The sequence below is a fragment of the Nerophis ophidion genome, linkage group LG17 (assembly GCF_033978795.1).
Source record: "Nerophis ophidion isolate RoL-2023_Sa linkage group LG17, RoL_Noph_v1.0, whole genome shotgun sequence".
NCBI classification, from domain to species: Eukaryota; Metazoa; Chordata; class Actinopteri; order Syngnathiformes; family Syngnathidae; genus Nerophis; species Nerophis ophidion.
Window position 1 is genome coordinate 21,259,705 of NC_084627.1, and position 15,416 is coordinate 21,275,120.

Genomic DNA, 15,416 nt, shown 5'->3' on the forward strand with positions numbered 1-15,416 from the left:
CTAAAAGAAGGCACGGCAGCTGCAGGAGGACGCTGGCTCTGCTGATCTCCGGTAAGAGGCGACTTATTTCCACAATTTTCTCACCGAAAAGTGCCGGTTGACATGTAGTCGGGATCCATGTTCGCTTGACCGCTCTGATCCATAGTAAAGCGTCTCCTCCGGGAATTTTAAACAAGGAAACACCGTGTGTTTGTGAGGCTAAAGGCTAAAAGCTTCCCACCTCCATCTTTCTACTTTGACTTCTCCATTATTAATTGAACAAATTGCAAATGATTCAGCAACACAGATGTCCAGAATACTGTGTAATTATGCGATGAAAAGAATGACTTTTAGCTGCAAGTTGTGCTGGGCTAATATGTCCCCTCCAACCAATAACGTTACAAACACGAGTCATCATTCCGCGACATTTTCAACAGGAAACTCCGCAGGAAATTTAAAATGGTAATTTAGTAAACTAAAAAGGCCGTATTGGCATGTGTTGCAATGTTAATATTTCATCATTGATATATAAACTATCAGACTGCGTGGTCGGTAGTAGTGGGTTTCAGTAGGCCTTTAAGTGAATAAACAGTCAGATAGGGCTATTTTTTTTTGTTTTTGTTGTAATGTAAATAAAGAAATCTATATGATTTATGAGTTAAAAATAATGGAAAGATAATATGTTATTTTTAGAAATCCATCCATCAAACCATCTTTTTCCGCTTATCCGAGGTCGGGTCGTGGGGGCAGCAGCCTAAGCAGGGAAGCCCAAACTTTCCTCTCCCCAGCCACTTCGTCCAGCTCTTCCCGGGGGAATCCCGAGGCGTTGGGAGACATAGTCTTCCCAACGTGTCCTGGGTCTTCTTTCCTCCTACCGGTCGGACGTGCCCTAAACACCTCCCTAAGGAGGGTTTCAGGTGGCATCCTGTCCAGATGCCCGAACCACCTCATCTGGCTCCTCTTGATATGGAGGAACAGCGGCTTTACTTTGAAATACCCCCGGATGATGGAGCTTCTCTCCCTGTCTCTAAGGGAGAGCCCCGCCAACCGGCGGAAGAAACTATTTTGTTCTTTTGGTCATAACCCAAAGCTCATGTCCATAAATGAGGATAGAAATGTAGATCGACCGGTAAATTGAGAGCTTTGCCTTCCGGTTCAGCTCCTTCTTCACCACAATGGATCGATACAGCGTCCACATTACTGAAGACGTCACAACAATCTGCCAGTCGTTCTCAAGACCCACTCTTCCCTCTCTCGTGAACAAGACTCCAAGATTTTTAGAAATTGTCCAACTTTCAGAATTTTAGCCGTATTTTCCGAAATTTTAAAAGATCTAGCGCTATTTCACACGGGATAGGCACCAACCAAAATATTTTAGTACTACTGAACACTGATGCAAGTAAAATCCGAAACGTGACGTCACGCTTTAGCACTTGGCGGGCAAACAACTTTGTTGCAATTTTCCATGCCAACAAAGCAAGCACGCCTGACAGAAAGCGCTGGAAAGTTATGCTCCACTTTTCAAAAGGCGCTAGATCGATGGATATGCCATATACAAACGTTTGTATGTATATGCAACTGACAAGCATTGGTAATAAAACAATACAATAAAAACACCAGTGCTTGCAGTATAGACACTTTGTAGGGATCAACAAAATACAAGACTGGCACATTCAACTTAGTGGCAAAGACTTCTTCCTGGCTACTTGTATTGTAATGTATTGTAGTAAGTGATTACATAGACTTCAGCAACACCCTAGTGTTGTCCCGATAACAAAATGTATTTCGATACTTTTCGGTACTTTTTTGATACTTTTCTAAATGAAGGGGACCACAAAAATCCGGTACTTTTTAGAGGCAGTGTAGTACAGAATAGGATTCATTAGTATTGCAGTACTAATACCGGTATACCGTACAACCCTACAAAACATTGAAAAGAAGGCATACTTGCAAATGAGATTTAACAATATACAACAACTAGACAGCAGTGTTATAATTATTAGTTATAACTATTAGCTATTACCCTTCCTTAATTGTGTAGGACCCTCATTATGGAAGATCCAAACAAATCCCATGAGACCCCAATGGAGTTATCATGCGATTAACTGTGTAGCTTTTTCTTTAACATTTTTTTTTCTAACGTCGTCTTGCATGACAAATCTCGGTGTCATCACTCAGCGAGACATCATGTGAGCTAGCATCACAGGATTAACTTTTTTGCTTTGTTTTTGGCTTTTACTTTTGCATAATGTCAAAATTGACCACCTTCATGTCCCCTTACAGCAAATCTAGGAAGATGTCAGTGTGCTTTACGTCACAAAAGCTCAGATTATATATTTTGAGAAAAAATGAACGTAAGAACGTTAACATATCAAGCAGGCTCATAAAGTACAAGTTTTTACATTCTAAGGTCAGCAACCCCGCGGCTCTTTAGCGCCGCCCTAGTGGCTCCCTGGACCTCTTTCAGAGATGTGTAAAAATGAAAAAAGATGAAGAAAATTATAAATGTTTTGTTTTAATACATTTTCTGTAGGAGAACAAACATGACACAAACCGTCCTAATTGTTAGAAAACCCACTATTTATGTTTTACATGGCAAGCACCGTTTTGTCCTACTAATTTCAGCGATCATTGAACACACCGTAGTTTGCTTACATGCACAACTTTCTCCAATGATGCCACAAAAAGACGTGTTTTATGCCACTCCTTCTTTGTCTCATTTTGTCCACCAAACATTTTATGCTGTGCGTGAATACAAAAGGTGAGCTTTTTGTGGATGTTATTGCTTTGTTGGAGTGCTTATCAGGCATATTTGGTCAATCCATGACTGCAAGCTGATTGATGCTATCATGCCACTTAAGCTAGCTGTATGTACATATTGCATCATTATGCCTCAGTTGTAGGTATACTTGAGCTCATTTAATTTCCTTTATGTATGTCCTCTGTGTATTTAATTTATATTTGCATGTCTCATGACTGTATTTCTCATAGTTGTTTGTGTGCCATGTTGTTCCAGACCACAGCAAATGTTACCCAGCTAGCAAAGATTGTAATAAATAAATTAGAAAAACACAGCCTGCCGTTTCCTTAAATTTGGACACACACATCTATACCTTTGGCCATTCTGAGCCAGTAATTTCGGGATGTTATCTCCTCCTGTGAGAAGCCTCCATTTTACTAATGTTTTTTAATGTTGCAAAAATGTGTAGAATAAAAATGTAAATACAATATTTCTGTCAACGAAGATTTGCGTCAGCCTTTGATAGTAGGCTAATTTAGCTAATATAGTACTATAATTACATCATGTGTTCCCTTCATTATTAGACTTATATAAGGCTTTTATTTTTTTGCGGCTCCAGACAGATTTGTTTTTTTATTTTTGGTCCAATATGGCTCTTTCAATATTTTGGGTTGCCGACCCCTGGACTAGTGTGAAAGTTGAAAATGTCAAAAATTGAGAAGCAACTCACCTTTAACATTGTAGTTTGTCCTTTAAGTTAAGTATTTGAATGTTTTTACATTATAAATCTTCCTGAGACTGCGATGAGGTGGCGACTTGTCCAGGGTGTACACCGGCTTCTGCCGGATTGTAGCCGAGATAGGCTCTAGCGCCCCCCCCGACCCCAAAGGGAATAAGCGGTAGAAATGGATGGATGGATCTTCATGAGAACCAGCGTCCTTTAAGTGGACGTCTGTGTTTGGTCTATTTCTTTGGTCATTTCGGAAAAATAAATCTAACTGAAGAGAATGTTGGCTCTCAGGGGGATATCAATGTGAATTATATGTGAATTATATGTGAATTATATTTACATAGGGCTTTTTCTCTAGTGACTCAAAGCGCTTTTACATAGTGAAACCCAATATCTAAGTTACATTTAAACCAGTGTGGGTGGCACTGGGAGCAGGTGGGTAAAATGTCTTACCCAAGGACACAACTAGGATGGCGGAAGCGGGGGTCGAACCTGGAATCCTGAAGTTGCTGGCATGTCCACTCTACTAACCGAGCGATACAGCTACCTTTTGATACCTGTAAAGTTATCACAAGTCTTAAAGTGCAACAGATTATATCTGTATCCATTTTTTTTTAGGAGAAACTGTTCAAATTTCCTGTCTATTACCTGACTGCTTGTATGATAGCTACGTCACTTTGTTTATAATGTATATTTTCTGCTGCAGCTGTTACATTTACTGTAATATTGTACATGGTTATTGTTATTGTGGAGTGACAGTGTGACCTTTGCTCCTGCAGGAGCAAAGGTCACCACCTCTGTCGATGGTATTGAGGGCGGAGCACCATCAGATAGGGGCGGGGCATGTGCTGACGGCGAGAAACAGCTGGCAGGTGATTAGATTTCACAGGTGGTACGTGGTAATCTAATTACCACGTAATCTAATTAATTTTCCTGAAGGAACTCTCCTGAAGGAATCAATAAAGTACTATCTATCTATCTAATCAACTTTTGTCCTTAACAGTGAGCAGCAGGGAGCAGAAAGAGAGAGAGAGAGAGGATACGGACGTGACTGAAAGGTCACGTTCTGCTGGAAAAAGACTTTTGATAACTATATGTACATTAAAACCTTGTTAAAACCTGTACGCTTGGCTCTTGTGCAGTGTCTACAGTGGAGCTGCTAGGAAGCGACCTCCACAGTTATACATTGTACAAATCCCGTTTCCAAATGAGTTGGGAAATTGTGTTAGATGTAAATATAAACGGAATACAATAATTTGCAAATCCTTTTAAACCCACATTCAATTGAATGAACTACAAAGACAAGATATTTGATGTTCAAACTCATAAACTTTTTTTTTGTCGCAAATAACTAAGTGAGAATTTCATGGCTGTCTCACGCCAAATTTCTTCCCCCCTACAAAAACTTTCCCCCCCCATTTACTTCCGGGGTCATGATTAATACAGACGCTTTGTTAACGCTATATTATAAAAATATAACGCTATATTATAAAAATATAACGCTATATTATAAAAATACAGACTTTTGTTAACGCTATATTATGAAAAGATAATTAAAAACAATTTACAAACACAAGCTATGGGATGACGCATTTACTTCCGGGGTCACGTTTCCTCTTATGTCAACCCATAGCTTGTGTTCGTAAATTGTTTTTTAATTTTTTTTATAATATAGCGTTAACAAAACGTCTGTATTTTTATAATATAGCGTTATATTTTTAAAATGTGGTGTTAACAAGACATCTGTATTAATCATAACCCCGGAAGTAAATGGGGGGGGAGGTTTTTGTAGGGAGAAGAAATTTGGCGTGACAGCTGTAACATGTGCCAAAGTAGTTGGGAAAGGGCATGTTCACCACTGTGTTACATCACCTTTTCTTTGAACAAAACTTAAAAAAACGTTTGGAAACTGAGGAAACTAATTGTTGAAGCTTTGAAAGTGGAATTCTTTCCCACTCTTGTTTTATGTAAAGCTTCAGTAGTTCAACAGTCCGCTGTCGTATTTTACGCTTCATAATGCGTCACACATTTTCGATGGGAGACAGGTCTGGACTGTGAATGTGAGTGTGAATGTTGTCTGTCTATCTGTGTTGGCCTTGTGATGAGATGGCGACTTGTCCAGGGTGTACGCTGCCTTCCGCCCGAAAAGCTGAGACTCCAAAAGGGACGAGCAGTAGAAAATGGATGGATATAAAAATATGATATATCAGTATATATCACATACTGTATATATAATATGTAAATATGACATATATGTTATATTTTATATTGCTACTACGCTACATTTTTAGTCTACTTTATACCTGCAATATCCTTTCCATCCTTACACTTTCCATCCCTTGTAACTAAGATAGTGTGTGGAACAATTTCCCTTACTATTAAAGTTTGTCTAAGTCTAAGTCTAAATCCCGAGAGACCCGCATCCTTACCTTCTCTTGGTACTGTCGGCGTGACGAGTCCAGGGATTGGATCAGGGCCGTGGCGTGACCCACAAACATGGCGTAGCACGTGGCGCCCACGATCATGCTCAGCATGGTGATCCACAGGTCGGACATGCTCACCGGCGCTCGGGCGCCATAGCCGATGCACAGCATGTGGCTCATGGCTTTGAAGAGGGCGTACGAGTACTGCTTGCCCCAGGAAACGTTCTGCATTGGACGGAGAGAAAGGGGAGGGGTGTCACCGCGAGGCATGGCGAGGATACAGAGAGGCTTTTCTTTGATGGATCACTGAACTTCCAAACAGACTTGTGCCAACACACTCTCCGTACGCCTCGCAGCCTAATGCCGTCACTCAGTGTCGGAACTTCTCTCTCAGCGTCTTTTTCTTTCTACCTGCGCCGATTCGTTTTCCATTTGCCGAGGGGTGAAAAACAGTTCAGCGCTATAAATAAAAAAATAAAAAAATATATATATAAAAAACAAAACTTGCATTATTTACACGAGTTTGAAGCATCTTCGTCCCCCTTAGAAAAGAAGGCAAGGATGGATTGTGTTTTGGAATTGGATTGCCCCAGTCCCTGAACGCACCATTCTGAGACAGTCCCCTAACACAGTGTTTTTCAACTTTTTTTGAGTCTAGGCACATTTTTTGCGTTGAAAAAATCCCGAGGCACACCATCAGCATAAATCATTAAAAAACGAAACTCAGTTGACAGTAAAAAGTCGTCGCAATTGTTGGATATGACTTTAAACCATAACCAAGCATGCATCACTATAGCTCTTGTCTCAAAGTAAGTGTACTGTCACCACCTGTCACATCACTCCCTGACTTATTTGGAGTTGTTTGCTGTTTTCCTGTATGTAGTGTTTTAACTCTTGTCTTTGGTGGCGTTTTCTCTTTTTTCGTTATTTTCCTGTAGCAGTTTCATGTCTTCCTTTGAGCGATATTTCCCGCATCTACTTTGTTTCCGAAATCAAGATTATTTCAGTTGTTTTTATCTTTCTTTGTGGGGACATTGTTGACTGTCATGCCATGTTCAGATGTACTTTGTGGAAGCCGTCTTTGCTCCACAGTAAGTCTTTGCTGTCGTCCAGCATTCTGTTTTTCTTTACTTTGTAGCCAGTTCAGTTTTAGTTTCGTTCTGCAAAGCCATCCCTAAGCTTCATGCCTTTTCTTAGGGGCACTCATTTTGTTTATTTTTGGGTTAAGCATTAGACACAATTTTACCTGCACACTGCCTCCCAGAGACTATAATTACTGGTTTGAAAACAATTTTAACCCAAATAGGTGAAATTAGACAATCTCCCACGGCACACCACACTTTATCTCACGACACACTAGTGTGCCACGGCACAGTGGTTGAAAAACACTGCCCTAACAGTCATGCATCATAACAACCTGAGTGTGTGTGTATGTGTGTGTGTGTGTGTGTGTGTACTTCCTAATTGAGGATTCAGTCCCAACGACACAGCGTCTTCTCACAAACGAGTGTGGGAGCCTTGAACCACGCTGATGATAGCTGTCCACTGTGTCTGACTGTGCTCGGGAGAGCTCGTCTCCTTTTTTTTTTTTAATGGGATTGTTGACTCATGATTAATCAGACTAAAGCTGCGCAAACACAGGGAGAGACGAGACGGGCAATGTGGTGGACAGGGAATGATAAGAGACAGAAGTGTAATTAGCATGCTTACTTGCAGTGATGGGGAAGCAACTTGGAAAAATGTAGTACGCTAAGTTACAAGTTACTCTTGGTTTATTGTTGCTAAGCTACAAGGGAAGCCATCCCCGGAGAATTGTAGCAGGCTACACGGCAAAAGCTATATATATATATATATATATATATATATATATATATATATATATATATATATATATATATATATATATATACATATATACATATATATATATATATATATATATATATATATATATATACATATATATATATATATATATATATATATATATATATATATACATATATATATATATACACATATATATATACACATATATATATATATATACATATATATATACACACATATATATATATATATACACACATATATATATGTATATATATATATATCTATATATATATATATATATATATATATATATATATATATATATATATACATATATATATATATATATATATCAGTGTTTCCCACAGGTCAGGCATCTATTTGTGGTGGTGTGGTCGGGCGGCGGGTGGGTGGGGGTTGGTGGTGTCAGCGGCGGCGGCGATGACCAAGAAGAACGCAGAGTTGGAATATAATTAAATTGGCGGAGTTACAATGCATAGTAGGCTACCACCACCTACTACACCGGAGTTTAACTACAAGCTCCATTCCCAGACAGAGTCCCATTGCTTTTATGAGCGGTCGAGCGAGTCAAAAGCCGAAAAAAATAAATAAATAAATTATAATCTATTTGTGGCGGCCGTAATTCTTTTGTGGCGGGCCGCCACAAATAAATGAATGTGTGGGAAACCCTGTATATATATATATATACATATATATATATATATATATATCTATATATATATATATATATATATATATATATATATATATATATATATATATATATATATATATATATATATATATGCACAGTATATCTATATATAACGTACAGGCCAAAAGTTTGGACACACCTTTGCTTCATTCAATGCGTTTTCTTTATTTTCATGACTATTTACATTGTAGATTGTCACTGAAGGCATCAAAACTATGAATGAACATATGTGGAGTTATGTACTTAACAAAGAAAAGGTGAAATAACTGAAAACATTTTTTATATTCTAGTTTCTAGCCACTCTTTGCTTTGCACACTCTTGGCATTCTCTCAATGAGCTTCAAGCACACCTGTGAAGTGAAAACCATTTCAGGTGACTACCTATACAAGCTCATCGAAAGAATGCCAAGAGTGTGCGAAAATGTAATCAGAGCAAAGGGAGGCTACAAAAAACTAATGTGATCTATTGTCCTTTCTTTACGTTTAGTTCTGCTTTCAAACACCACTAATATAGTACAGAATAAACTCGATTGCAACACAGAAAATTTCTCAAACAAATCAAATGTTCATACAAACATTTTACAACGTGATCCCTGCAGACACAATCATTCCGTTTGTATTCCACAAGATGATGAAAATTACATTTTAAGAGCCATTTCTTTCCACGCACTTTCGTTTTTTCCTGACCTTATTACCTTTATGGACCACTTCTTTCAGGACTCTATGAAAGCTCTTTCCTCTCTCCATTTGAACGACTGGAACACCCAAGAACAGAACAAAAACATAGCAATTTCTGCTCAAACTCTACACCCACTCTCACTTGTTTTAAACCTTGGCTCAAGCTGCTTGACCATCGTGTGAATTAAGACACAAAGAAGAAAAAAACGGATATGACATCACATGCAACCCACCTATAGCACTTACCATAAATAAATGGAAAGATTTAGACCTAATATGTGTGCTTGTCATCGTCCCGTCTCACCCATAGATGATCAATATCCAAATCGCCAGCATACAATCAAAATCCCTGCTGCATAATGTTTAATATCGATACGAACCATGTCAAGCTTTTACCACATCGATAGTTATCCTAATTTAGTAACAGCCGTTATATTGCAGGTATTTGAACAAACTTTGGTTAGTTGGGAAACAAACAAACCCAGAGTTTCACCTTCATGCTAGGAATTTAGCATTCTTTAAAGTCCAATGATTGTCACACACACACTAGATGCGGTGAAATGTGTCCTCTGCATTTGACCCATCACCTTGTTCACCCCCTGGGAGGTGAGGGCAGCATTGAGCAGCAGCGTGCGCCGCACTAGAGAATAATTTCGGTGATTAAACCCCCAATTGCAACCCTTGATGCTGAGTGCCAAGCAGGGAGGCAATGGGTCCCGTTTTTTGTAGTCTTTGGTATGACTCAGACGGGGTTTGAACTCACAACCTCCCAGTCTCTGGGCGGACACTCTAACCACAAGGCCACTAAGCTGTTATATTCATGAAAATAAATTGACACAAAAAAAGTGTGCGGGCTTTAGAGCATTTTCTATTCGGCTCCAGTACTCTGCAATGCCCTCCCGGAAACATTTAAAATGCTACCTATGTAGAAGCATTTTAGATCAGTTGATCTGCCGTCTCTTTTTCTGCTCTGCCCCCCTCTCATGCATGGAGAGGCTATTAGGTGACCACAGATGAGTTGCTAACTGTTCAAAGTCGAGACCCGGGGTGGTCCACCCATCTGTGCATCCGTTGGGGACGTATGGCAAACAAGGTAATCAAAAAGGTCAACCAACGAACGAGATTTCTCTACAGAATCTCCTCTCTGGTCAACAAAAGCACAATGAAGATACTAGTGGGAACTCTCATTCAAACTTTTTTCAATTACGCATGCACCTCCTGGTACCTTAGCACCTCCAAAACCCTCAAATCAAGACTCCAAACATCCCAGAACAAGCTAGTTAGGTTACTTCTAGACCTCCACCCCAGATCACACCTCACTCCTACCCACTTCTCCAAAGAGGGCTGGCTCAGGGTGGAGGACAGAGTCAAACAACTTGCACTGAGCCTAGTCTATAAAATCCGCTACACCTCCCTGATACCGAAGTACATGTCATACTACTTTCATAACGTAAATGGTCGCCATAACCACAACACCAGGGGGAGCTCCACAAACCACGTTAAACCCAGATTCTGATCTAACAAAGGTCTTAACTCATTCTCCTTCTATCCCGCATCTATGTGGAATGCACTCCCAACAGGTGTGAAAGAAAGTGAAACTCCATCCTCCTTCAAAACCTCACTAAAAGAACACCTCCAGGCAACTACAACCCTAGACTAACACCCTCCCTCCACCACATCCCACCTCCCCAGATTGTAAATAATGAAATGTATATACTTGTGATTATGCTTTCTGAACTCACTATGTTCACTTCTCGTTGTACATATCCTACCAAGTCAGACCTACACTGTTTCAATGTCAATTTCTCAGATGATATAATTGTTGATGACTGAAGTATGCTGATAGCAACCCAACCTAATCCCCCCGTCCCAACCCCCTCCACATCCCACCCCCCGGATTGTAAATAATGTAAATAATTCAATGTATGTACTCTGATGAGGCGTTACCATGAATTGATTAACGTGGACCCCGACATAAACAAGTTAAACACTTATACGGGTAATACCATTTATTGGTCAATTGTGCAGAATATGTACTGTACTGTACTGTGCAATCTACTAACTAAAGTTTCAATCAATCAATCAGTCTCTGCACTCAAGATGACCCCCTGCTGGCCTCACTATGGACTGGACTCTCACACTGTCAACTAGATCCACCGGACGTCCAATGCACCGGTCGCCCAAGGGGCGGAGGTCCCCACATCTGCGGTCCCCTCCAAGGTTTCTCATTTTATCCCATTGGGTTGACATTTTCCTTCCAGATTCCTGGGATCTGAGACGAGGATGTCATTGTGGCTTGTGCAGCCCTTTGAGACACTCGTAATGAAGGGCTATATTATTAAACTTTGATTGATATTGGCAGTAGTTCCAAAGACTTTCTTCACTGTGGACGTCACTTTGCAGCAGATTGCCTTCAAACAAAACTTCCTCTCCACCCGCCTTTGTCCCCTACACCCTTTTTGCCTTTGCAGAAGTCACAGCAACATCCGTACTCCCCATTAACGCACAACTTTGTTTTGCAAAAAGAGCAACCTTGCCTCTAGCAAAGAGAGGCCGCCTATGGAGGATTCATCTGTGAACAGCGTTATTCTACAGCACAGTACAGTTCAGTACAGGGGGCGGCGTGGCGAAGACGGGAGAGTCGCCGTGCCAAATGAGGGTTCCTGGTTCAATCCCCACCTTCTATCATCCTAGACACATCCGTTGTGTCCTGGAGCAAGACACTTCACCCTTGCTCCTGATGGGTCCTGTTTAGCGCCTTGCACGGCAGCTTCAGCCATTAGTGTGTGAATAGGTGTGAAATGGGTGAATGTTGAAATAGTGTCAAAGTGCTTTGAGTTCCTTACAAAAGTTGAAAATCGCTATGCAAGTACAAACCCTGTTTCCATATGAGTTGGGCAATTGTGTTAGATGTAAATATAAACGTAATACAATGATTTGCAAATCATTTTCAACCCATATTCAGTTGAATGCACTACAAAGACAACATATTTGATGTTCAAACTCATAAACTTTATTTTTTTTTTTGCAAATAATAATTAACTTAGAATTTCATGGCTGCAACACGTGCCAAAGTAGTTGGGAAAGGGCATGTTCACCACAGTGTTACGTCACCTTTTCTTTTAACAACACTCAATAAACGTTTGGGAACTGAGGAAACTAATTGTTGAAGCTTTGAAAATTGAATTCTTTCCCATTCTTGTTTTATGTAGAGCTTCAGTCGGTCTCCGCTGTCGTATTTCACGCTTCATAATGCACCACACATTTTCGATGGGAGACAGGTCTGAACCGTAGGCGGGCCAGGAAAGTACCCGCACTCTTTTTTTAACGAAGCCACGCTGTTGTAACATGTGCCGAATGTGGCTTCGCATTGTCTTACTGAAATAAGCAGGGGCGTCCATGAAAAAGACGGCGCTTAGATGGCAGTATATGTTGTTCCAAAACCTGTATGTACCTTTCAGCATAAATGGTGCCCTAACAGATGTGTAAGTTACCCATGCCATTGGGCACTAATGCACCCCCATACATCACAGATGCTGGCTTTTGAACTTTGGGTCGATAACAGTCTGGATGGTTCGCTTCCCCTTTGGTCCGGATGAAAAGATGTCAAATATTTCCAAACACAATTTAAAATGTGGACTTGTCAGACCACAGAACACTTTTCCACTTTGCATCAGTCCATCTTAGATGATCTCGGGCTCAGAGAAGCTGGCGGCATTTCTGGATGTTGTTGATAAATGGCTTTGGCTTTGCATAGTAGAGCTTTAACTTGCACTTACAGATGTAGCGACAAACTGTATTTCGTGACAGTGGTTTTCTGGACGGTTCCTGAGCCCATGTGGTGATATCCTTTAGAAATTGATGTCTGTTTTCGATACAGTACCGTGTGAGGGATCGAAGGTCACGGTCATTCAATGTTGGTTTCCGGCCATGCCGCTTACGTGGAGTGATTTCTCCAGATTCTCTGAACCTTTTGATGATGTTATGGACCATGGATGTTGAAATCCCTAAATTTCTTGCAATTGCACTTTGAGAAACGTTGTTCTTAAACTGTTTGACTATTTGCTCACGCAGTTGTGGACAAAGGGGTGTACCTCGCCCCATCTTTTCTTGGGAGGCTGATTTTATACCCAATCATGGCACACACCTGTTCCCATTTAGCTGTGGGATGTTCCAAATAAGTGTTTGATGCGCATTCCTCAACTTTAGCAGTATTTATTGCCACCTTTCCCAACTTCTTTGTCACGTGTTGCTGGCATCAAATTCTAAAGTTAATGATTATTTGCAAAAAAATATATTTATCAGTTTGAACATCAAATATGTTGTTTTTGTAGCATATTCAACTGAATATGGGTGAAAAAGGATTTGCAAATCATTGTATTCTGTTTATTTTTACATCCAACACAATTTCCCAACTCATATGGAAACAGGGTTTGTATAACAATTTACCATTTTACCATTTACATCCATCCATTTTCTACCGCTTATTCCCTTTGAGGTCGCGGGGGGCACTGGTGCCTATCTCAATTACAATCGGGCGAAAGGCGGAGTACACCCTGGACAAGTCGCCACCTCATCGCAGGGCTTACCATTTACAGTAGGTTCCCACTGCATTGACAACTTTCACACATAAGCTACAGATGCGGAAAATGCTGAAGCAGCATATCCTTATGCATTAGGGAATAACTAATGAAATAAATCTAATTTCTTGTCAATGATGCGAGGCCATGTCCCTACCAGAAGCGCCGGCATTGATCTTTGCAGGGATCCAGCTGCATCGGCGCAGGTAATCATGTCCAGACGCTACGCTTTTCAACCCAACTGGGTTTTTTTTTTTTTTTTCCTGCTCATTTTATAATCATCTGGCCTGGATGACTCATCATTTTTCATCTGCATGCTAATTAGTTGTTTGGAACGGAGACAGATTAGAAAATGTCGATTTTCACATCTTTTCTTTACGTCATAAAGCGCACACGAGTATTCCGACACACGGGGTCGTGAGGTGTCCTTTTCACACGCGTAAGCACGGTAGCACGCGCAGGCCCAGATGACGGTTTATGGCGCCGCACGTCCGTATGTTCGTGCTCGCCTCTTTGCATGCACGAGAAAGGAAAGGAAAGGGCTGCGGAGGGAGACAGAAAGCGTTGGTGTGACTCACCGCACCTTGTACGTTGCTGGTGTGCAGATATATAAGAAGGGCTGCGTCTGCAATGCTCTGTCCTTAGAAGCGTTGCACAATGTAATCGCTTTGTCATACAATTCGCTCATTTGTACTTGGGGTCACAGAGGCCAGGACAACTGGGAATTACACCGCGTTGACTTGTTTTCGCTCATATTGTTAGTATTTATGCCTGTATTTAAAGGCCTACTGAAATGAGATTTTCTTATTTAAACGGAGATAGCAGGTCCATTCTATGTGTCACACTTGATCATTTCGCGATATTGCCAGATTTTTGCTGAAAGGATTTAGTCGAGAACATCGACGATAAAGTTCGCAACTTTTGATCGCTAATAAAAAAGCCTTGCCTGTACCGGAAGTAGCAGATGATGTGCGCGTGACATCACGGGTTGTGGAGTTCCTCACATTGTTTACAATCATAGCCAGCAGCAGCTAGAGCTATTCGGACCGAGAAAGCGAGAATTTCCCCATTAATTTGAGCGAGGATGAAAGATTTATGGATGAGGAAATTTAGAGTGAAGGGCTAGGAAGAAAAAACAAAGGCGATTGCAGTTGGAGCGATTCAGATGTTATTAGACACATTTACTAGGATAATTCTGGAAAATCCCTTATCTGCCTATTGTGTTGCTAGTGTTTTAGTGAAATCAAATAGTACCTGAAAGTCGGAGGGGTGTGGCCAAGGGTGTGTTGACACCAAAGTCTCTGAGGGAAGTTAGGCAGCTGCAGCAGGATGGAAGCTCCGCTGATATTTCCGGTAAGAGGCGACTTATTACCACAATTTTTTCACCGAAAACTGCCGGTTGACATGTAGTCGGGATCCATGTTCGCTTGACCGCTCTGATCCATAGTAATTCTTCTTCTTCGGGAATTTTAAACAAGGAAACACCGGCTGTGTTTTTGTGGCTAAAGGCTAAAAGCTTCCCACTTCCATCTTTCTACTTTGACTTCTCCATTATTAAATGAACAAATTGCAAAAGATTCAGCAACACAGATGTCCAGAATACTTTGTAATTATGCGATTAAAACAGACTACTTATAGGTTGGATCGGGCTGGACAATAATGTCCGCTACAATTGGTGACATCAAACGCACGGGTCATCATACGCGTCATCATACCGCAATGTTTTCAACACGACACT

At 40.7% G+C, this 15,416-nt stretch overlaps 1 protein-coding gene across 1 annotated transcript in view; it reads right to left on the bottom strand.

The window, feature by feature from the left end:
• LOC133536203 (potassium/sodium hyperpolarization-activated cyclic nucleotide-gated channel 1) overlaps positions 1-15,416 on the bottom strand; it is a 284,495-nt gene that overhangs the window by 78,451 nt on the left and 190,628 nt on the right. Inside the window, exon 4 of the mRNA XM_061876534.1 lies at positions 5,879-6,097. Within this exon, the coding sequence (XP_061732518.1) occupies positions 5,879-6,097 (219 nt within the window). The remainder of the gene's footprint in view (positions 1-5,878; positions 6,098-15,416) is intronic.